The sequence below is a fragment of the Podarcis erhardii genome (assembly GCF_964252035.2).
Source record: "Podarcis erhardii genome assembly, chromosome: 8".
Classification (NCBI taxonomy): domain Eukaryota; kingdom Metazoa; phylum Chordata; class Lepidosauria; order Squamata; family Lacertidae; genus Podarcis; species Podarcis erhardii.
In genome coordinates this window covers 42,645,739-42,669,103 of record NC_138499.1, presented here as the reverse complement: position 1 = coordinate 42,669,103, position 23,365 = coordinate 42,645,739, and the positions used below count along the sequence as shown (strand labels likewise).

Sequence of the window (23,365 nt, the reverse complement as noted above, 5' to 3'; positions counted from 1 at the left end):
GATGATGGGTGTCAATCCTGGCATCTAGTGCCATGTAGGCAATGTATGAGGCCATGTGCAATGTAGAGAGGCTGAGTCTGTGCCACAAGGAACTGAGCAGGAAGAGTAAAGAGTTTGTTATGTACAGTGGTACCTCTGGATGCAAATGGGATCCATTCCGGAGCCCCGTTCGCATCTAGAGCAGAATGCAACCTGCGTCTGCGTGTGCGCGGGTCGCGAATCGCCGCTTCTGTGCATGATGTCATTTTGAGCGTCTGCGCAAGTGGCAAAACCCGGAATTAGCGTGTTCCATTACTTCCGGGTCGCCGCAGAGCGCAACCTGAAAACGTTCAACCTGAAGCTACTTCAACCCAAGGTGTGACTGTGTTGTGCATTTTGGAGGGAATAGTTGCTTAGATTATCAGCCTTCGTATGGTGGCTTGGTGCAAGGTAGATCACAACACAAGCACTGCAACCATACAAACAGAAGGTAAAGAAAATAAAAGAAATGGGGGCCCAGATGCCTATTTGGGTTAAATATGCATACCTGGTCTGAAATGGTTGAAGAGTACTGGCCTAGACCTTTAAAGGCTAGGAGGTACTGGCACCCAGGGGCACCACATTTCCAATCCCGGCATTAAATAACTTAGAATCATTCTGTACATTACAAATAATTTAAAAAGAAGATAGAGATTATATAATTCTCAACTGTAATATTTGAAACCGCAACTGGAGGGGCATGTCACAATATAGCATGCTCCCAACATATATTAAACTAGCACATCAAGAGAGGCCGATACTAAATTCTTCCTTTTTAATTATGTTGTGCTTCTGCCTGCCTGCCTCTAGAGAATTTCTCCTAACCCCAGGAACTGCACTGGAAGTTTTAAAACGTCCTCTTTGTTAAAAGTGTGACGTTCCCCCCCCCCAACCTTCAGTCTGAAATGGTGCAGTCCAAAATTCTACCACAACAGTCTAGAATCCCACCACCCCAGTCTACAGTATGTGTAGAATGGTTCTTAGAATCCAGGGCATGATACACCTATGGCCCAAGGAAGATACCTGCTCTTTCCCATGTCATATTGGTACCATCAGAAGCCCTGGATCACATATGCTGGGCTAGGTTCATGTTGTGGCTCTTCCCTATGGCGTTGTTGTCTCAGTTTCTAGCAGGAATAATGCTGGTGCGTGGAGAAGTTATAGAATGGGTTATTCCCATTTGGTCTATGGCTTTTGACATTATATGATACAAGAACACAAGAAGAGCCCTCCTGGATCTTTCCAAAAGTACATCTAGTCCAACATCCTGTTCTCACACTGTCCAGCCAGTTACTATGGAAAGCCCATAAGTAGGACCTGAGTGCAACAGCATTGCTTTTCTACTGCAACAACAAGCAGTGCTGAAGAAGTTCCTGTGCCACAACATTAATAGTAAAAAAAAGGAAAGGACCCCTGGATTGTTAAGTCTAGTTAAATCATCTAATCTGGGCATGTCCAACAGGTAGATCGTAATCACTGTGTTAAATAAACAGGTAGATCACTGGAGGTCTGTGGTAGATCACTGGTAGATCAGTGGCTCCCCCCAAAGAAGCTAAAAAACTTTGGCTCCCTCAAAACAAACTCAGCATCTTTGCCCTGCACCCGTAAAATGACCTGAACCAAAGGGGGTAGATCACTGTCAGCTTTTAACTCTGTGAGTGGATTGCAGTCTCTTGGAAGTTGGCCACTCCTGATTCTAGTCCAAACCCCTGGAATGCAGGAATATGCAGCTGTCCCATCGAACCTGCAACCCTGGCATTATCAGTACCAGTTCTCAAACTGTAGCTTCAACCATAGCAAGATTACTTGAGGAATGAAAATTAGGGTATATAATGCCATGAGTAAACTGATTTTTAAAGGCTACATAGCAGATTTATGATAGAAATAACAACTTGAACCTGCGGCCCCTGAGTTGCTATTGAGCGTGTCTTGCCCAGAATGTGCATCACCCCTGAGATTTTCCGTTTTCCTATATCAGCCAATGGCTCCTGAATCTAATACAGGTTAATATAAACAAATTCATCTTATTTCCTTGGGATTTGAGCTTTGTGTGTGGGAGGATTTTATGAAATGTAGTCAAGGATACAGATGCTTTAGTAATTTTGTAGGTCAGCATGTTTTATTACTCTGTGTTAAATAAAATGGTTGTAGCCTTGCAGACATATTCAGCTTTTATGCTTAGCACTTTGATTCTTTGTTGCATGAAACATGTTACAGAAAGTTTTAAGGGAGGAGTGGGAATTAATGGTTTTCAGACTTGAATTGATGTTGCTAAGTCGAGCTTCAGAATGTGGAATAAATTGGTGATGGTGATGATGAATCAAGATACTAGTTTTAATTTGGGTTGTGTAGGAATGATAGTAGCTGTGTCCAGGCATTTGTGTGATGCAAGAGAGCGAGGGTGTGCATGCGCTAGCACCATCCTCCACAAGTTGGAAAGATAACTTCTGCAGCAAGGGGTCAATTTGAGTAGAGAGCAGGCTCCCTGTTTCAGACTTTACTTCTCCAGTCTGTGGAAGGTGATGGAGACAGCAATGAGTGGCAGATCTAACACGCCTTTCCTTTCACTCCCTCATTGCATTAGGGCTTTTAGAACACTTGAATAGGGACGCGGGTGGCGCTGTGGGTTAAACCACAGAGCCTAGGACAGGCCAATCAGAAGGTCGGCAGTTCGAATCCCTGTTACGGGGTGAGCTCCTGTTGCTCGGTCCCTGCTCCTGCCAACCTAGCAGTTCGAAAGCACATCAAAGTGCAAGTAGATAAATAGGTACATTTGTGTGATGCAAGAGAGCAGGAAGGTAAAACGGCGTTTCCATGCGCTGCTCTGGTTCGCCAGAAGTGGCTTAGTCATGCTGGCCACATGACCCAGAAGCTGTACACTGGCTCCCTCGGCCAATAAAGCGAGATGAGCGCTGCAACCCCAGAGTCGGCCACGACTGGACCTAATGGTCAGGGTTCCCTTTACCTTTACCTTTTTACATTCTACATACATGTAGGGAATACTCAACTATAGGCTGGAGTGGGCATGGTTTTAGCCCCACCCCTGATGTCAGGTCTTCTTCTTTTAACTGCACATAGCACATGAATGTTTGTACAGAGAGGCCAGCACAGGAGCTCCTTGCAGGGACACCTGGTTTTATGGGTTTGCTGATTGTGCAGAACCGCCTACATGTGAAGAATCCACAAATTGGCTTTTGTATTCTGTTCAACACATGGTTGCTAAAAGACTTGATATGGAGGGGTTAAAAGTGCAGCTGTGCTTGAGTCTGTACTCAAGTATGCCCTGAATTTGAGTGAAGTGTGCATAGGGCCAAAGCCTCATTTTCTGGTGGGACAGAGTTTCTATGGCAAATGGTAGTGGGTTTTCTTGGTGTGTGTGTGGGAGTGATCTATACTGCATAAAAAATTCTGATGTCTATGAATTTATTTATTACGGTCGGAGACCAGCTTGTGACTTGATGTCTATGGATCTTGTCCCAGCACATAAATAGCAAATGCAGGCTGCTATTGCTTAATATAATGAAGTGCTACATGAATTGAGATTTGGCTATTTTTATTCTGTCGTTTATGTCCCAAATGGAAGTACATGCATTTTCATTTTATGTACATGCTGCTTTGATATAGTAAATACCAAGTAAAATGGAAGGACTGTCTTGTTTTTCAAATCCAGATGTCAGGACAGTGTTTTCTGCGGACATAATACTTGATATTTTACATGGTTGAAGTTAGGTTGGAAAGTATTTTCTGACACCCAGTAATCATCACCTTTATGTCCAGGAAACTGTTGTTTGTTTCTTCCATGATCTGAATCGTTAATAAGGACCTGGGATGGACCGGTATTGTTTGTGAGTGTAATCTGTTAGTGATAGTAGCACATGGAACTGCAGTATAAATAAGTTAAATAGCATCACTCCCATCACTAATCCTGGGAACTGTGGTTTGGTAAGGGGCCTGAGAGTTGTTAGGAGCCCCCTATTTCCTTCATGGAACTGCAGTTATTAGAGTTCCCTGTGAAGAGGAATTGATTGTTAATCCACTTTGGGAATTGTCACTCTGTGAAGGGAATAGAGGACACCTAAGAATTCTCAGAACCCTTAACAAACTACAGTTCCCAATATTTTTGTATTTCTGCAGTAGGGACCGGGGGCCGGGGAGCTCTGGTACAGCTTCAAATGCTTGGTGTGGATGTGGCCCTAACGAAGAAGAAAGTTAAAAATGGCCTTTCCTTTCAGTTTGTATCTAAAACTTGTAGATATTCTGCATTTCAGGGAGAAAACACTATGATTTTTCTTTTAGGAATAACAACCACAGGCAACTGGAGCTGACAGTGCTCAGCTGCAATCAATGTCAGTATGTCTTTTAAATCAGGGTCTGCCACAATACTGATGGGATTTGAACATTCACATTTGATGCAGGGTTAGGTCAGTTTAAGAGGAATATAATATATTTCAGGCTTCTAAACTGATGAAAAATAAATATTAAATGTAGCCTTTCCTTTCACTAATTAGTGGTAGCTTCTATTCATTGAATGTTTACATTTCCTTGCAGTTAAGAGAAACCATACCCTTCTTTGAATATAGTCAAAAAGGTTGACAGTGGCTTCTTTTTTAAAACAACTCTTCTTTATTGTACATTGCCCATGTGCCTCTAATTACCATAACTGAAATATGCATAAAATAATCCCACCTGTTTTTTTCATTGTAACTGAGCTTGTGCTGCAGAGTATTTTTCAATGGAATAGGAAGTAATTGTTTTTAATTCTTTTGTCTTTTGAAGTGTTGTGTGCAAAGCATTATCGTCTAAGCAGACTACAGCTGTATTGCAATTACAAAATTAACCTCACAAGTCATTAGTGCTCATAAGGAAACAAAGGATATTAATTCATACTAGGCATGACCTCCGCTGGTGAAGCGTAGGGTTTTCTCTTAAACCCACACACAAATCAAAGATGAGAGTGTAAAATGAAGATTTTAAGCAGGTATTAGCAGCAAGCTGATCTGTTCTAACTTGCACGGCTCACATATCTGTGCTTGTAAATTCTTTAATGGGCGAATTCTCACATTAATATATTTCCTGACCTTCCTGTCTGGGCTCATTTACTGTACAAAATATCCTGGCAGCTATTCTGTTTCTGCTCGTGTTTTGTATTGCATTATCATCCCCGTAGCTGATCCAGTTATAAAACACACAGGAAAAAACCCCTCCCATTTGTAGATATTTATTCTTGTATCATTTTCTCCCAGATTTGCCAGAACACCATCATGTTCGTGTTCTGAAGGTTAATGCCCAAAGTCAAGCAGACAGAAGCCAAGTGCTGCAAGGTTTTCCAAGATTAGGACCGATTCCCTTCGCAGAAATAAATGATTCCTGCCATGTGCAGTGATTTTGTGCAGCACTACTCACGGCTGAGTGAGTGCATCAATACTGTAGCCCTTACATGCTGTACATACTGATGACACTGTGTTAACTTGATTGACTGAGCAGTATACGGGAGAAGATGCACCTGCAAGAGATGTTCAGACACACATTTTAGCCTGGGTTTGAAATATTTATTTTACATTTATTTTAACTTGGAAGCCTTAAGTCTCATATTCCATGGGTTCTCATGTTTCTGCTGCTAAGGTAGAGCAAACAGTTTATGTATGCTTCTTTGTTGTCAAAATTGTTCTGGAAAACGATTTTAAGGTGCATCTTCCTTTATCTTTAAAGCCAAAAGCTTGTTTTCCATTTTTATTTCACAGTGTAGCATATGATACATAACAATATATAGCATTTTTGTATATAAAATATTGAAGAAAATGACATAAAGGGGAACTAGTATGAATCCTGGCAAACTTGCAGCTAGATAAATATATTATGGGGTTCATTTGAATAATTGGCAAATGTTTTGTGTAATTCACCTGTAAACAACATTTTGTGTTATATTTTTTCTGTTTTATTGTTTCCTTTGTAGGCATTGAGACAGCAGCAGAAAAGAAGAAATGGAGTGTCAATGATGGTAAACAAGACTGTTCCTCGTGTTGTTTTGACACCATTAAAGGTGTCTGATGAGCAGTCTGATTCACCCTCAGGTAAATAGCTAAAGGACTGTCTGCGACACCCGTTTCTAGTAAAAGAGCCCTCCCTGTGGGCGAGAGCTATAACGTGCAAAATTTAGGATGGGTGGAAATAATGATGTCATTCTCACACAGTGGATTTTTTATTCTTATCCTATGACCAATTTTATTAATTCAAGGGAGGAACTTAATTCCAGTCTATTAAGGGGGAGGGAGGTAGAAAAAGACGTAATAAAATAAAATCAGCCAGCATTACAAACAGCTTCTTTAAAGGAATGCAAAGAAGCATTTTTGGATGCTGATTCCTAATGAGAGAACTACATACTGACATGCAGTGCCATCAGGGGGTAAAATAAATAACCATTACAGCTCCTGTGAGAGTATGAATTACTCTCTTAGTTCTGTCTTGCAATATCAGTTGTCCTTTTTTTTATAAGATTTTGTGTTCTGGCACCATCCTAATCACCACTGTGCAACCCTGACCTTTAGTTTTGGCTGCTACATTCTTCGCTGTGAATAGACTGTACAGATATCTGTGTCACTTTTTATTGTAGATTCCCTGGACATGGGAGAAAATTAACTTTACAATGGGAGGGGTTTCCCTTTCTTCCTTTTATTTCTTTGTCCCCCTATAATGGGAGTATGATTATTTCGAAAGACATCCCTCAGCTATCAGAAGAGGGCTTATTTGTAATGGATTAGCAAACATCTTTATTGACTGCTACATTCAAGAAACTTGTTTTCACCACTTAATAGATTTATGAGCTTTTGCTTCATCGGTTCTGGTGACAGGGAATCAAATTGTCAAGCAGAAAACATTACCTTTAAATAGTGTAGCAGATGAAGATGTCATTCTTAGGGGTGTGTTGATTTTTTCCCCCCAGGAAAGAAATTCTACCTTTGTTTTTGTTCTTCATTGTAATGTCTTTCTTTCTTTTCTTTTTTTTAGGATCTGAATCTAAAAATGGTGAAGCAGACAGTTCTGATAAAGAAATGAAACATGGGCAAAAATCTCCAACTGGAAAACAAATGAGCCAGCACTTAAAGAGATTAAAAAAATCTGGTTTAGGTGAGTATGTCTCTAAAAGGTCCGGGGGGAGGGAAGGGGAGGAGTGTTACTTCATTGCATTATGTTATAGAAAATAATACACATTCTGTAAACTCACTAAAGGAAGTTTTATATTGTGTCTCTGATGTTTTGGATTTTCTCACTGTATGTGTGTCTTCCTCGTCTGTTCCTTCATCCCTCTGAACTCTGCAGGAGTTCCCTCTTATTGGGACCTTTCCCCCAGCATGCCTTTCTGCTGTTGACCTTTTCAATCTGACAGACCCAAGCTGTCCTAAATTGGCCATTTTGCAGCCAGCTGTTTCTTGCTTCATCTTCTTCTAACAGGGAAATATTATTACCCCCTGTTACGTTTCCCCCTTATTCCTGTACGGAATAATATATTATTATGTATTTCCCTTGGTGGACCACATTATTTATAAACTAGTATATTATTCATTGCCTGTTGTTGGACATCTAAACACCATGTTGGATAGTGTTTTTCCCCCTTTTTCCTTATTGCTCAGTTATATGCAGATATTTATCCTAGGTGACCACATGTCTCAATAAACCATTTGGAAAGGCAAGCAGTTTGCTCTGTTTGGGGGAATGATTCTGTTTCTCTTAAGAAATAGGTGTTTGGATTTATTCCTTTCTTTGTCTGTTTGTTTGCAAAACAAAAGCAGTTCAGTATCTAGTCTTCTGAAAAAGAGTAACTGAATAAACCTCACCTCTTAGAGTGATGGCTACATTTAGTACTCCACTGAATCCTTTGACTTGTAATGATTTAACCGAGTGGCCATCTTGGCTGAGTTAGAAATGGACTTATAAAGAGGTTGTTTATCCTTTAAAAAAATCAATTTCCTATTTTTGCAAGTTTATTCTGAATTATATACCCAAGGTAACACCTGTGTTCTGAAGCATACATGTTTTCCCTGATAAGAATTATCAAATGTTCTTAAAATACCATTTATTAAAGTACTTAATGTTCTCCCAATTCATTTGGTTCCCACAAAAAGGCCCTTATAACCCATAATCAATATTTGGAGCACAGCTGATTCATTGTTTAGCTCAAGTGGGTTGCTTTGAACTGGAATCTTTAAGAAGGGATTGTAAATGGATGAAGAAATAGTCTTTTTGTGCCAGTAGTTGAGATGCATCATTGCATCAAATCTTTCCATCATTGTTTTTTTCTTCTGGATCAGTTGTTTAAAATGTGAAGCATTTCAGCATAAATTCCTTCAAAAGGCTAGAATGAACATCTTACAGAACTCTGTTTAGCTGTGGTTTTAATTCTGTCTTGATATTATTTTTATAATATTAATATATTACTGCTGGCTGAAATAGTAACAAGAAATGATGTTTGAGAAGCTCCGGTGCACTTTCTTATTCCTAAATGCTTAAGTGAAGTTATTTATTGAATAGGCATTCTCTGCAAAATCAAGTATTCTTTTGTGTGTCCTCTTTGATTCTTAGGAACTTCATAAAGTCTAAGTTGGAAGGCAAGGATATTTGTGTGTGTGTGAAAATGTTATTTCAGACCTAGTTAGATGCATGTTTTAAAGACCAACTAAGCTGAGCATCTAAAATAGTTGAACTTAGAGATCTATCTCCATTATGAAAGCTCTGGATTGTATTTAGCAGTCAGGTAAGCAGGCCACTTGTGCAATCAATCTTTCTCCTCCCCTCATATATATATCCCTGTATACACCTAAGTACTTTTCCAGAGAGTATAAGATCCTCCATGGGGGAATACAGTGGAGGAGAGAATCACCCAAACTTGGGCAGAGGTGGCTGACATGAGCAACTTCCCACTCACACAAGCTACCTATGCCCAATTTTGCCCAATTCTATGCAGAATTTATCTTCAGCTTTCATTTTAAAATTAAAAAGGAGCAAAGTTCTACCTCTTTATAAAGGATGGGGAACCTACAGCTTGCTAAATGTACAAGTCCCACCAACGCTGACTTTTGGCCATGCTAGTTGGGACTGATGGGAGTTGGAAGTGCAACTCTGGAGGGTCATAGGTTCCCCATTCATGCCAGAACAGCTGCAGAAAGAAGGTAGATTTGAAAATATGTGGGTAGTGTCTGTCATAATTTTTTTTAAAAGGGGTGGGGATGTGAGTAGGCTATTCAGTGGTTGAGTAAATCAATGTGATCAGACTGTGCATAGTTCTTGGCCCTCTTACTATTACCCAAGAACATGGTCTGAGGGCATATGATGCAGGCATGTGACTGAAGCAGAGCATGTCTGGGTCTGGGTAGCATCTCTGTGGGAGATCTGGGAATCTCAAATAAGGCACCTTAAGTTCCATGATGAAAGCAAGGTTGGAGATTCACTCAAGCAATTTTTGTTTAAAACTACATTTATTTTTGTTCATTTCTACGAAATTTTGCATAACAATTGAAGTTTTAGCAGAAGAGTTTGATGAAATAATGAGAATGGAAACTGGCTCATTCCCTTTATTTACTGTTTTTTTCGTCCCATAGGACGCTCCGTCCCATAGGACGCACCTAGTTTTTTGGGGGGAAAATAAAGGTAAATTTTTTTCCCTTTATTTCCCCCCCAAAAGCAGGTCGGGGAAACCGAACCAGGTCGGGGAATGGCGCTGCGCCTCCCTGCTGTCCCCCAAGCTTGTGGGGCTGGCCGATGTCTGCCTCAGGCGGCAGGCTGCTATCCGCAGCGTGAGGAGCCCTGCGGGGAACTCCTGCAGGGCTCCCCACGCTGCAGGTGTCTGTCCGGCGCCCGGGGCGCTCTGCTTCAGGGCGCCCCACCCGCCGGGTGGCAGGCTGCTATCCGCAGTGTGGGGAACTCTGCGGGGAACTCCTGCAGGGCTCCCCACGCTGCGGATGTCTGCCCGGCACGCGGGGCGCTCTGCTTCGGGGCGCCCCACCCGCCAGTGTGGGGAACCCTGCGGGGAACTCCTGCAGGACTCCCCACGCTGCGGATGTCTGCCCGGCGCGCGGGGCGCTCTGCTTCAGGGCATCCCGCCTGCCGGGCGGCAGGCTGCTATCTGCAGCGTGGGGAGCCCTGCGGAGAACTCCCACAGGGCTGCCTAGGCTGCGGATGTGCTCCCGAAGCACCGGGCACTCTGCTTTCAGGGCGCCCGACGCTCCGGGAAGCAGGCTGCTATCCGCAGCCTAGACATCCCTGCCGGACCTCCTGCAGGGCTGCCCAGGCTGCGGATGCGCTCCTGGAGCGTCGGGCGCCCTGAAAGCAGAGCAGGCTGCTATCCGCAGCCTAGACAGCCCTGCCGGACCTCCTGCAGGGCTGCCAAGGCTGCGAATGTCTTCCTGAAGCCTGGAGAGCGAGAGGGGTCGGTGCGCACCGACCCCTCTCGCTCTCCAAGCTTCAGCGAAAGCCTGCATTCGCCCCATAGGACGCACCCAGATTTCCCCTTCATTTTTGGAGGGGAAAAAGTGCGTCCTATGGGGCGAAAAATACGGTAGTTAGTTCCTTCTTTGAAAGCATTACCTTTAAAATATGCAAGGAAGAATGGATGCTGTAGAAATGCAAGAGAGGAAATGAGATGTATAGGCAAAAGATTTTTGGGATAAGGTTGCACTCCTCTCCACCACATTGAAAACTACTGTATTATAACAAATATAAATGAAGCTTTGATTTTTATAAATGTTCTTGAATTTGTGGTAAAGGTAGATTTGTTTTGTTTTGTGTGTTTAATCCAGGACACTTGAAATGGACCAAAGCCGAGGATATTGACATAGAAACTCCAGGATCTATACTTGTGAACACTAACCTGAGGGCTTTAATAAACAAACACACATTTCTTTCCTTACCTCAGCATTTTCAACAATACCTCTTGCTTTTGCTTCCAGAAGTAGATAGACAGGTAAGGGTTGTTTTTGTTTTTTTAAAGCATACAGTAATTGCTTTCATGGGCATTCTTTTGTAATTACTGCTTTTCTATAGCTTAACATGATGCATATTGTTCAGACTCACTGACACAAGTAAATGCTTCTCAACACCATGCATAACTACTTATGGAATTCACTGTCAGAGGAAGTCATGAAGTGGACTAGCAAAGGTGTTTTTAAAAAGGATTAGACACATTCCAGAAGAAAATGTGTAACGAAGGCTGTTAGCCATGACAGCAAACTATGAAATCTCAATCAGGCTGTGGTGCCTTATAGAAGTTATAGCAGCGGTGCAGGGACCACTTCCCTCCCATTGATTCATCCCCCAGCAGTGTTGTAGCATCTAAAGACTACTTAGCATATGAGTAGGGCTGAGAAAAATGTTTGTGTTTTTCAGCTTTCATGTCAACATTCACATGCTTGATAATATAGAACTTCTTGCTGAACAGCTAAGCAAATTTTACAAAAATCAAAATAATTTATTTGCTGTTTGGATATCTAACCAGTTACATGTCAGATATGGGTGTGTAAAGCCCACAGAGTCTAATTCTTAAGGTGCAGGGAACTGTATAGCCCTTGAGCCAGCACACAGAGCACAGCTCAGAGAAGATCCTGAGCTTTGGAAACAAGGCAGTCAGAGCTTCCGTGACCAAGCTGCTTCTTTCTTCTGTCTTTGGTGATCACTCATAGCCGAGTAAGATTGTCTTCCATAACCACGGTTTTAAAAGTGAGTCCGTAAGTGACTGCGGAGGCCATTTCTGGATCCACACATCCTTCCACAGTGGGGACATAGGTTTCCGGGCGGGAATTGATCATGGTGGGGGTTTGCCAAGCATGCCTTCCTCTTAGCACATTTCTCCCTTGTGTCCTGAGTTCGAGCGTCTTCAAAGCCCATGACACCTTTGGTAAAGACTGTTCTCCAACTGGAGCGCTCGCAGGCCAGTGTTTCCCACTTGTCGGTGTTTATACTGCATTTTTTGGGATTTGCCTTGAGAGAGTCTTTAAACATCTTTTGTTGACCATCAGAATTACGCTTTCCACTTTTATGTTCGGAATAGAGTATTCCACATATTGAAGCCTTTGCTAGTCTGATCTCAGATGGCAATGTTGAGCAAAAGGCATATCTGGATAAGCTCACCTGCTAAGCAAGCTCTACAGATGGAGGATCAAGGAAACGCCTTTGGGTTGAATGGTTTGGCTTCCTTGCCCTTACATTTTGCTCAATAGAATCCACTTTCCCAAGCAGTGCAGCAGAGCTTTGGGTGGCTTATTTTTAGACCTCACTGTAATAGAAGGTACAAAGTCCAATCTTGTCAGCTTTTTAACTAAATTTGTCTATTTCTACTGTACCATAAAATCAGTTCCCTTAATGTAATGGGCAAGTGGCAAGGTTTCCCAAAGCACTTAGGCTTCCACATGACTACAAATCAATATGAGTAACCAAGATACATTTTCCATCCCTATTTTTTTATTTTTTTTACAAGAAGCAGTCAACCTTCCATTAAAAAGGGGCGGGTGGGAATGGAACAGTGACTTCTTAAGTGCTTTTATGCCTAGGTAATATTGAAAGGCCATTTTTATGTCTGATATTTTAATAAATCATCCCATTACCATCTATAATGACAAATTGTTTAAGGTGCTAGCTGCAACCCAGAATGTGCCAGAGGGGTTCTGCTCTTTTATTTTGGTGTTGCAGCTCCGTCCTCTCTGCCTGTTCTATACTGTAAACTTCGCTTTGACTAAGATGATGAATTTTTTGCCAACACTTTTCTGGATTGTGGTCATTATGTGACTGGCATAAGGTCATTATGTTCAAGAAACTGTTTTGTAAGCCAGTCTTCTTTTGTTCCTCATGGGAAGATGTATTTGTGATTACCTGCAAATATTCTTAGGCACATCTAGTTACTTACTCTCCATTTCCAAGTACCTTGGGAATGGTTTGCATTCTGTGCCTGCTGCTAAGGTTCAACTAAGTATGTGCTGCAGTGAGCTGTAGGGCGAGGGAATGACAACTCCATTGCTTTTCTAGGGATCACAGTTGAGGGGTAGAGCGCAATGCTTTGCATGCAGAAGAACTCAGGTTCAGTTACTGGTGATCTAAGTGAACGGGATTATGGGTGGGAAGAGCTGGGAAATAACCTACCTGAGAGTCAGCGCAGGTGGTGTGTGGCTAGATGGATCAGTGGTCTGACAGCATAAGGTTGTGCTTTCATTTCACCTAAGTTACTTTCTAATTTTCACTCACTTTTGTGCCTTGCAAGACAGCAGTGTTGCTGCTGTCAAACTACCCATTTTAGCAGGTGCCTAGTTTGGTGTACCTCCACTTGACCATCATGTTGGTGTGCACAGTGTGTGAATTGGCCCACAGTATTGATGAATTCAGCATTTTTAGCCCTTCTATATTTTCAAAGCCAGGAATTATTATTATTATTAATGAAGTTGATTTAAAACACCATCTTTATTCTTTACGTTCTCATTGTTGATGGTCCTGCACATTTTATAAGCTTGCTACCTATGGTTAACAACTGGCACACCAACTCTTATCCTGCCTAAGATAGCATAAGATGGTTAGGTAAAGGTAAAGGGACCCCTGACCATTATGTCCAGTCGTGACAGACTCTGGGGTTGCGGCGCTCATCTCGCTTTATTGGCTGAGGGAGCTGGTGTACAGCTTCCGGGTCATGTGGCCAGCATGACTAAGCCGCTTCTGGCAAACCAGAGCAGCGCATGGAAACGCCGTTTACCTTCCCGCCAGAGTGGTACCTATTTATCTACTTGCACTTTGATGTGCTTTCGAACTGCTAGGTTGGCAGGAGCAGGGACCGAGCAACAGGAGCTCACCGCATCACGGGGATTCGAACCACCGACCTTCTGATCGGCAAGTCCTAGGCTCTGTGGTTTAACCCACAGCGCCACCCGCGTCTCATAAGATGGTTACCAGGGTACAATTAAGTTCTGTTGTTCAATTTCTTTCTGAAGCCAGTTTTAAATCTACAGCTCTTGATCCAAAAACTAGATGATCAGCACTATCTTCTGGCTTTGCAGCTCAGTTGGTTAGTGTGGTTGCAGGTTTGATCCCTGTAAGGGACAGCTGCATATTCCTGCATTGCAGGGGGTTAGACTGGACAATCCTCAAGGTCCCTACCAACTCTATGATTCTATGAGATAACGCTTCTATGAGCACCCAAATCTCAATATTTGATTGGTTGATTGGTAGTACATGCTTATACCTTGTACCATGTTTATTTTAGTCGTTATATTTGTATGCCTACAGGAAAATGTTCTTTTGTTGTACTTGACCTAGTTTCTGTACATTTACACTTGAGTTTGATCTGTGGTAATTAGTCATGTTTTAGGCCTCGTTGAAATCAATGAGCAAGATAATCTTGTTGATTTCAGAGAGACTAATGCATTTCCTCTGGTTCCAACTTACTGTACTTGTATAGTCTAGCGTTCCTACTTTCCTTTTACCTTCTGTATCATAGTTTGTTATCCTTCTCTTTTTTCGCATTTCCAACCCTATTAAGTACTAGGGTTCCTATTGGCACACCAATGTACAGTGACCAATATAGGTGTCTCACAAAGCAAGATGAACATTAGATGTGGTGTGTTTAATGTACATGACATACGCTTCTACGTTTGCAATCTGACTTGATATATATCCTCAGTTTAATACAGTGAAGAAAAACAGCTTTTGATTTTAATTTGACTTGGAAAATCATTTCTCATTTCCCATTCGGTATGTAAAACTAGCTTAAAGGTTCATCAGTACAACGTTATGAATGCCATCAAACCTCCTTCTTAATGGCCCTGCACAGTCCTCCTTCAGGATTCAAGACAATTTATGAACCAGTCCAATGCATGATTTTGAAATGTGCCTGGGCATCAAACAATTACAGAGCAGCTTGGACATTGATGCCCCCCAAAGCTTACACTTACACCCCATTGAAAAACTTCATCTTTGTGGAAGTTGCTCAGTTGAACTGTTAGCATATTATAATAACCTTTTCTGGGTTTTCTAGATCACATGCTATATGGGACTGTTTTTTGATCTGGACACTTAAGAACACTTTTCTTTTAATTTGGTAATTTAATTTCTTGCCTGTTTGAATCCTCAAGATGAAACAATAGACAGGCAGAAAAGGGATGTAACATGAACCAAATAGTTTGTTTCGCAAAAATGTGGTAGAGCTATTCCATATATTTTCTTTTTTCTTTCTGATGCGGATACACTGAGTAAAATTTTGTAACGGCCACACTTTTGTATGACATGGAGAGCTCACATCTCACACATCTGATAAATTGGCTCCCAAGAGGTTTGTCCAAATTCTGAAGCCAAGGCACGATAATTGCTCAGCATTGTTTTACAAGCTATACCCTTATATCTTAATAGTACGCATGCTTTTAATTTGTATGTACTATTATATGTATTGCAAACTGAAAATCTGTCAACCAATGTTTTGTCTATATTTCTGACATTAAATGTATTTAGTGACAACCCTCCCCTTTCAAATATCTTCAGGAAATTATCTAAATTTCTCTTTATGGCATACTCCTTTAAAAATGTAAAAATGAAACAGAAGTTTAATGCTTTCTATTAAAAATGAAGAATCCATATTAAATAATATATTGCTAACTTACTGAGGTAAGCTTTTAGTGTGCTGAAACTCAAGCTTTACCATTGTGAAACAGTATAATAAAACCATATATAATTTATTACAGCCTGTGTTAATACTAGAATCACTGCCTGTATTAGCAAAATCTTTTATTTGAGAAATATACCATCTAAATATTAATTATGTAGGATGCTTGAATAGTAGCTTTTATATAAGAGCAACAGCAATACTGGTCAGGGTGAAGGGGGAGAACAATAATGGATTTAGATGGTTTAGTTTTTCTTAATATATCAGCTATGTAGAAGAGCCCGAACACCTATAAAATAATGATACATACTTTCTGAAGAGCATTAGGATTTTAGTAGAAATTATATAGAAGGTTGCCAAATTCTGTAACATGCTGGTGTTGCAGTGGTCTCTGGCAACAAGAGTTAATTTAGGCATCAGTAGGAAATTAACTGACCAGGTGCTGTTCTATTTACTAATGTTTGACATTTTCATGGCTTGTGAAAATAGCCAGTGGTCTATGACAAATGTTTCCCCCCCGTTAAGTAGAATAGAAACAATAGCTAAAATGTTTCTGGTGTGAATTCTTTGTAAAATAATTGCTTAAGTTTGGGAATTAACATCTCCATTGGGCTTAATCAGACAAAACCAGAATTCCAAGCCCAACAGAATAATAATAATAATAAAATGCATTTCAAAAACATTTGTTGTTCTGGCTCATTAAAGCATTGCCTTTGTTGGACAGCATCTCTTGAACGCCATAAAAATTAATAGTGTATTTTAAAAGTGCTTTATTAGCATGTTTCTCCAAATACTAATTTAGCTTTAGTAGTTAATTGTGCCATCTCTATGGCCGTGGACTGTTGAAGTAAAACACCTACTTTAACACTAAGAATTTAAGTTTTTCTCTTTTTCACACTATTTCATTCCAAGTAGAAATGCATCCTCTAGGGCAGGGTTTTCCCAACTTAGGTCTCCAGATGTTTTTGGACTATAATTCCTATCATCCCTGGCCACTGGTCCTGCTAGCTAGGGATGATGGGAGTTGTAGTCTAACAACAGCTGGAGACCTAAGTTGGGGAAACCCCCCTCTAAGGCATCTCTTTGACATCACGGGTTTTTGATTCTTTGTAGGAATTTTGTAGAACAGATTTTAATTGGATGTAATTTGGCTTATCCTTCTACAATTCTTCTCTTAGAACAAATCTTGACAGACTAAGCATGGCTGGAAATGGAAAGTGAGAAACTTGATTTGGTATGCCTTTTAAAATGGGCATCTCCACATTGCAGATGTCCCTACTAAGGGATTCCCTCATTTGCTGGAGTCCATATTGTTCTTTTCAGTCCTGTTCAGACCAACTGAACAGTTGTTATCATGGTGGGATGGCTCTCAGTGCCCCCTCAGTATAAGAAGAGAGATTGGTGAATACCAAGGCTTGGCAGCTAGGGGATAGATCTGCCATTTTCTTGATGACATTGTGGTTACTATTCCCAAGAAGTTCAAGCATGTATCCTGGGAATATGTGATTAATAAATACATCAAGAGTTTCCTTTCTTCTCATTAGTTCCAAGAGTAACTATTTTCTAAGTCCCATCAGTTTTTGCCTCCTTTCTATGACTCACTTTCTGAAAGTCACATTACACTTAAGATCTCTCCTTGATTTCTCTGTGCATCTCAGGATCTTCATTAGAAAGTTGATCAAGCAGGGGCACAGAAAGCAGTAGTATGTTCCTAGTACTGTGTGGCTTTTCTGGCTTGGAATTTCTACCCTAAGCAATTCTGTGAATTAATTTTTCTTTTAAGGTTTCTTATACAGTGTAAGATTTCTAAAGTGTTGGTCTCACAATTGGTTGCTGTTTGTTAAAAAAAAAAACTTCACAGAAAATGCTACAATTGCTGTTAGACATCATTACACACACACACACACACACACACACACACACACACAAACAAACGGTTCACACCATATTAACTTCTGATACTGCTAAAATTATTTTTCACCGCAGTTTTTGTTTCAGCCTGTCATGAAAATATGTGCTAGAACAGAAACTGAGTTAGATTGTATGGAATACAATGCGTCTTCCTTCTGAATAAACATGCATCAGATTACGCTGTTAGAATCAGTAGTACTTGATCATCCTTAATGTAGGCACACAGATGCTGGGTTAGGCCACTTGCATTTAATATGATGACTATAATGAAAATGCTATTTAAATATTAGATTATCCCTCTTGTTATTCCCACTTTCTATCCTTCCCTGTTTCACGTAATTGGAGCTCTAATCTTATGTACTCTTAGTTGAAGCAATATCTGACAGTGTCTTCTGCTACCACCGGCTTATTTTCTAGATGGGAAGTGATGGAGTTTTGCGCCTCAGTAGTTCCGCTCTAAATAATGAATTCTTTGCATATGCAGCACAAGGGTGGAAACAACGATTGGCAGAAGGTAATTTTCTATTTGTTATTAGATTTAATAAAATAGTGATTTTCCCTCCCAGAAGAGATGCCTTCTTGTGTCATGGCCAAGAATACACACACTCAAAATACATTTGTAAGATAAAATGTAAAGTGACAGGACTTAAAAATTATACACTCTGGTTCATCTTCAAATTGATTTAAGCACATCTGTTTATTGCACCTGAGTAGGGGAGGTCACTTGGGCAGCCTTTTCAAAAATACGAACAAGCATTTTCATCAGTGTCAACTTTGGAAACCTAAATGCATGTGACTAAATCAGCCAATGATATTTCAGGAATGCCAAAGGTAGTGCTGCAAATAAAATATTATTGTTGGTTTCTCTCAGATTAATTTTGCTGAAATTTGAACAAATGAAGGTTTAATTCATTTCTGCTCCAGAGGCTAGGACCCGAACCAATGGATTCAAGTTACAAGAAAGGAGATTCAGACTAAGCATCAGGAAGAGCTTTCTGATAGTAAGAACTGTTCGACAGTAGAACAGACTCCCACGAAAGGTGGTAGACACCCCTTCCTTGGAGGTTTTAAAGCAGAGCGTTGGATGGCCATCTCTTATGAGATTCCTGCATTGCAGGGGTTGGACTAGATGACCCTCAGGGTACCTTCCAACTCTATGATTCTATGAGACCTGGTGTCCCCCCCCCCTTACTGAAGCCATCCATGCCACCTGAAAAGCTGCTCCCAAAGGTTGGGGGACCTTCTGGAGCAGCATCAAAAACAGTACAAGGAACTGCAGCTGGATGAGGATATTGAGAAAGCTGTGGTGCATGTGTGAAACTGCTTGGACATGTGCACTGGAATCTCTGGAACTTGTCCCGTCTATGAAATCTTACAACACAAATGCCCAAGCAATGTTTGCACATCGTCTGTTCAATGGTGCTTCTGCAGAGACCCCCACTCAAATCCCAACTGCACCCTTGTAAAAATCCTTAGGAACTTGTATTCAAATATTTGGGGACCCATATTCAAAACCGCCCTCTTTGTATCTTTTAGGAGAATTTACTCCTGAAATGCAGCTGCGCATCAGACAAGAGATTGAAAAGGAGAAGAAAACAGAGCACTGGAAAGAGAAGTTCTTTGAAAGATTTTATGGGGAAAAGTAAGTAGCAAAGTAAAAAAAAAAAAAAAATCATTAAACAAAGAATTGGCCTGAGATTTACATTAATATATTAATATATACATCAACATGTATTTCTTTCACATAGATCAGTTATTTGGTTTAAAAATAAACTGCCTAGTTAATTGTGGCAATGGTTTTAGCCTCGCATTATTATTAGATTGTGACATGTTTTTTGCCCATCTCCTGCCATTTCTTTCCCTCAAAACCCACTTATCTAGAAAAGTCTTGCATGGACCCCTGCAACTTTTTCTGCCTATGCTTTTCACTATGCCAGCAATCCCCTCCGAACTTCTGTCCCCCCTAATCATTTATCAAACCATCTGCTTTATCTGAACTGTAAATTTACGAGCAGGGACAATGTCATTTCTATATTTCAAGGCAGGTTGTTGGAGATAAATGTGAAGAGAGAAGTGTAATTGTAGATAATTTATGGTACTGGCAGCAGCTCTGGTATTGGATAATAGTGGATAAAAGTGGATAAAATTATTGCAGTATGTCAGCAGTTTCCTGAAATGCAGGTCTGCTCCAATTATATTTAAAGTTGGGATGAGCATGCAGTTTAAAGCATAGAGGGGGCAGGAGGCTGACCTGCTGGCGTTCCCCATTAGTCTTTCTCCCCACAGTCTCTTAGCCCTCATTGCTATTCTGCCAGCTTTGCTCACTTCTGGTATCAGCAACTCCCACTCATGTACCCCTTTTGTACTTTAATTCACATATCATGCCCTGGTGTTTAACATTCATACCACAAGTTTAAACATTGCCATGCATAATTTTTTCAAAAGTTGTCATGAACAGTGTTCTGGTTTAGTTTTAAATTATTTTCTAATCCATAAGACTGTTGTCTCCCCTTTGTCGAGTCTCTCCAGGGCAGAAGCTCTGAGCAGTGAAGCTACCTTCTTTCATCTTTTCTTATCAAAACTGTCCAATGAGATGCTTCTCTAACCAACCAGAGTGAAAACAAAAAGTGGTCCATAGCCAACCAGGAGGTAGTGATAGTTGTGGTGGCATTCAGCAGCAGCAAGCAAGCCCCAGCATTTCCATAGCTGGATATCCAGCCATGTCCCACATTCTTTATGTTCTGGTTGATCAGAGATGTAACAGAGCAGTGAGCCGCACTAGTGTCCAGTGGAAAGCCTGTTCCTGCACATCTCTAACCAACTAGAATGAAAAGGAGGCAGCCCGTTAATCGGATATCCACCAACGGAAATGCTGGTGATTGCTTGCTAATGACCCGTCTTCTCCTTCTGGTTGGTGCAGTTCTGTAGTTTTATGAGTCAAATGTACTTGTTGTAGATGAGGATCTCAGGTTGTCATCTAGAGATTGTGCTTTTGTAGCATGGATTGAAATTAATGCTTTCTCTGAAATGTGATGATTGCATAATTAACTATGTGATTTCTGACAGGCTCGGAATGTCAATAGAGGAATCTGTGAAGCTCACATCTGTACAAAGCAGTAATGAAGAGCCTTCCCTCTGTGGGTCTTCAGAATTGCCTGGTCCTTCAGGAGAGTCAGCGTTTGATGATCATGAGGAGAAAAGCAACCAGCTGCCACTATTGCCAGAGAGAGATTTTTGCCATTCCCTTTGCAACATGGAACATGTTCCCTCCAAGGATCTAATAGCAGAAGCAGAAGGCATTTTGATACCTGAAGAATCTGTTATTCAAGAGGAGATTGCTGAGGAGGTTGAGACAAGTATCTGCGAGTGTCAAGAGGAGAGCCATAAAGCGGAACATGTGAATTCCGAGCAACTCGTCAGCCCACTTGGTACGAATGAAGAAACAGAAACTTTGCCACTTTCAGGGAACTCTGATGTAGTAAGTACATTGTGTCAAGTTGAAATTAAGGTGGAGGAGAGATTGGAACACCCCCAGGAAGAAATGTCAGTCATGACTGATCAGCTGGAAAACAGTTTATCACCTTCCCAGTCTGCTTCATCTGCAAACTCTCTCAGTAATATGGAAGAAAAGGATCTGGAATGTGCAAAAGAGCTAAGTCCTCATGGAAAATATTCCCCTGTCCTCAATGGTTCCTTATTCACTGGTGGAAGTGTTGCTGTACATATGGAGCTGCAAAGTGACCCTGATGAACAGTCTTCTGAAAATGCTTGTATTTCTGAAAATTCATTTTCCTCTGAAAGTCCAGAGGAACCATGTGTCAGTATTGCATCTCCTGGAGGTGACACACAGTCAACTTCAGAGGAACCTTGCACACCAGTATCTCTGGAAACAGCATGCTCATCTGACATTTCTTGCACTGAAAACACTGAAGCTGATAGTCAACAAAAACCTATTGATGATCATCTAAATACATCTTTAATATCTGAAGTATCTCCCATGCCTGCCTCACCTGTAACCTCAGAAGCATCTCTGATGTCAAATTTGCCTCTGACTTCAGAGCCATCACCAGTTTCCAATTTACCTTTACCATCAGAAACCTCACCAATGTCTGATGTGCCCTTAACATCTGAAACCTCCTCAGTGTCTTCTGTCCTTCTAGCTTCTGAAACATCTCATTCGAATAGTCTGTTGTTACCTTTGGAAACATCTCCGCTTTCAGATTCGCCAATGAGTGAAAGATTTAGTCAGCAGAGAAAATCACCATGTTCATCTGAAGAATCCCTGTCACCACTGAAAGAAGAAGTGTCTACCATTGCTAATAATTCTCAAGAAGATGACCTTGCTTCACAACAGAAACAGATCCAAGGTGTACCTGAAGCCATGAAAGCTGTCACACCTGAGGCTTCAACAGTGGAAGAGTCCCAGTCTAGAAACATTACTAACCAACCATGTAGATCACATACCGAAATAGAAAAATCTTTCATTTCTTCTGTGGCAGAACACTCTTCTCCAGAAGTGATAAAAATTAGAAATCATGGTGCTCTGCAAAGAACTGAAAAGAAAAGTACTGTCTCTCAGCTAGAAGTTTCTGTTCTATCAGAAACAGCAGGATGCAAAAGTACTGAATCTCTTCCATCTAAATCACATGATAAAATATATACCTCATCCTCATCAGAAAAGTTGTTCTCGGAAGTGGGTAGAAGTAAGTCTCACAAACTTCAAGGGACTGCACAGAGTCGGTTTGAAAGTTCTTATTCAACAAAGTCATCAGAGCCTACAAAGTCGCCTGAAGTAAGAGGTGAAAATAGGGACCTGGAGATTCCAAAGAGGAAGACTGCTGAACACCATGGTTTTGGGATCTGCAAAGAGAAGCGAGCGAGAATTGAAGATGACCAGGTACATCGTAATACATCAGCAAGTTCATCTGAGAGGGAAGCACCACCCAGAGAAGAGCCCAGAGTCCCACCTCTTAAGGTAAACTGAAAGGGCAACATTTAATGAAACAAAATTGACAGATAAAGGTTTCTGCAGAGTATACTGGGATTTTAGGTAGGGTTGCCATACATCCCTGGACATCCTCGGAATACTGTGGTTGAAAGCAGTGTGCAGGTAGAAATTAGCAAGATGTCCTGGAAAATCCAGACATATGGCAAAAGCTCAACAACTTGCCCCCCCCCCAAAAAAAATCTCAAAAACTTTTGTGTCTGGATTTTCACTTTTTGAAATATGGCAACCCTAATTTTAGATAATTCAATAGAACAATTCCAGCTAGTGGATTCTTTCTTCTATAAGTTTATATTTAAAGCTGAAGATTAAAAAATAAGTAACCAGCACACAGAGGAACAGGGATTCCCACAACATTTTAATGGTCTGGTACTCTGTATGTGGATTGAGGTCCCTGCACCCACCTATACTATATACTATACTATACTATACTATACTATACTATACTATACTATACTATACTATACTATACTATACTAACCTAACAAATCTGTGTCAGTTTTCTGCTCAGTTTCATAGGTGTGTTTGGTCCCATTTTTGGTGGCTTTTTTTAAAGCACTAAAAGTTTACATTTCCCCATAAATATGCGTTCTTGTATGCATTTTCCCTGCAAAACACAAATCTTAGTACCCATTTATTGGACCAAAACTTCATCAAAAAAAATGGAGAAGCAGATAGGTCCCAGTCATCTGGGATTTATACATCCAGGTCTGGCAAATTGGTCTGTTTCACTTTAAAATGCAGACAAAATTAATTTGTCCTACAGTATTGTATGTATGTATGTATGACAGTTCTTTTTTTTTATTATT

At 40.8% G+C, this 23,365-nt stretch overlaps 1 protein-coding gene across 5 annotated transcripts in view; it reads left to right on the top strand.

The window, feature by feature from the left end:
• ASXL3 (ASXL transcriptional regulator 3) overlaps positions 1-23,365 on the top strand; it is a 104,769-nt gene that overhangs the window by 71,231 nt on the left and 10,173 nt on the right. For 4 of the 5 annotated variants that reach the window (XM_081873596.1, XM_081873597.1, XM_081873599.1 and 1 more), the window contains 6 exons: positions 5,972-6,089; positions 7,024-7,143; positions 10,809-10,972; positions 17,969-18,065; positions 19,088-19,193; positions 20,618-22,526. In XM_081873596.1, coding sequence (XP_081729722.1) covers positions 5,972-6,089; positions 7,024-7,143; positions 10,809-10,972; positions 17,969-18,065; positions 19,088-19,193; positions 20,618-22,526 — 2,514 coding nt within the window. Of the gene's footprint in view, positions 1-5,971; positions 6,090-7,023; positions 7,144-8,601; positions 8,768-10,808; positions 10,973-17,968; positions 18,066-19,087; positions 19,194-20,617; positions 22,527-23,365 lie in introns of those variants that run through there. The other variant, XM_081873600.1, reaches the window with a different exon arrangement.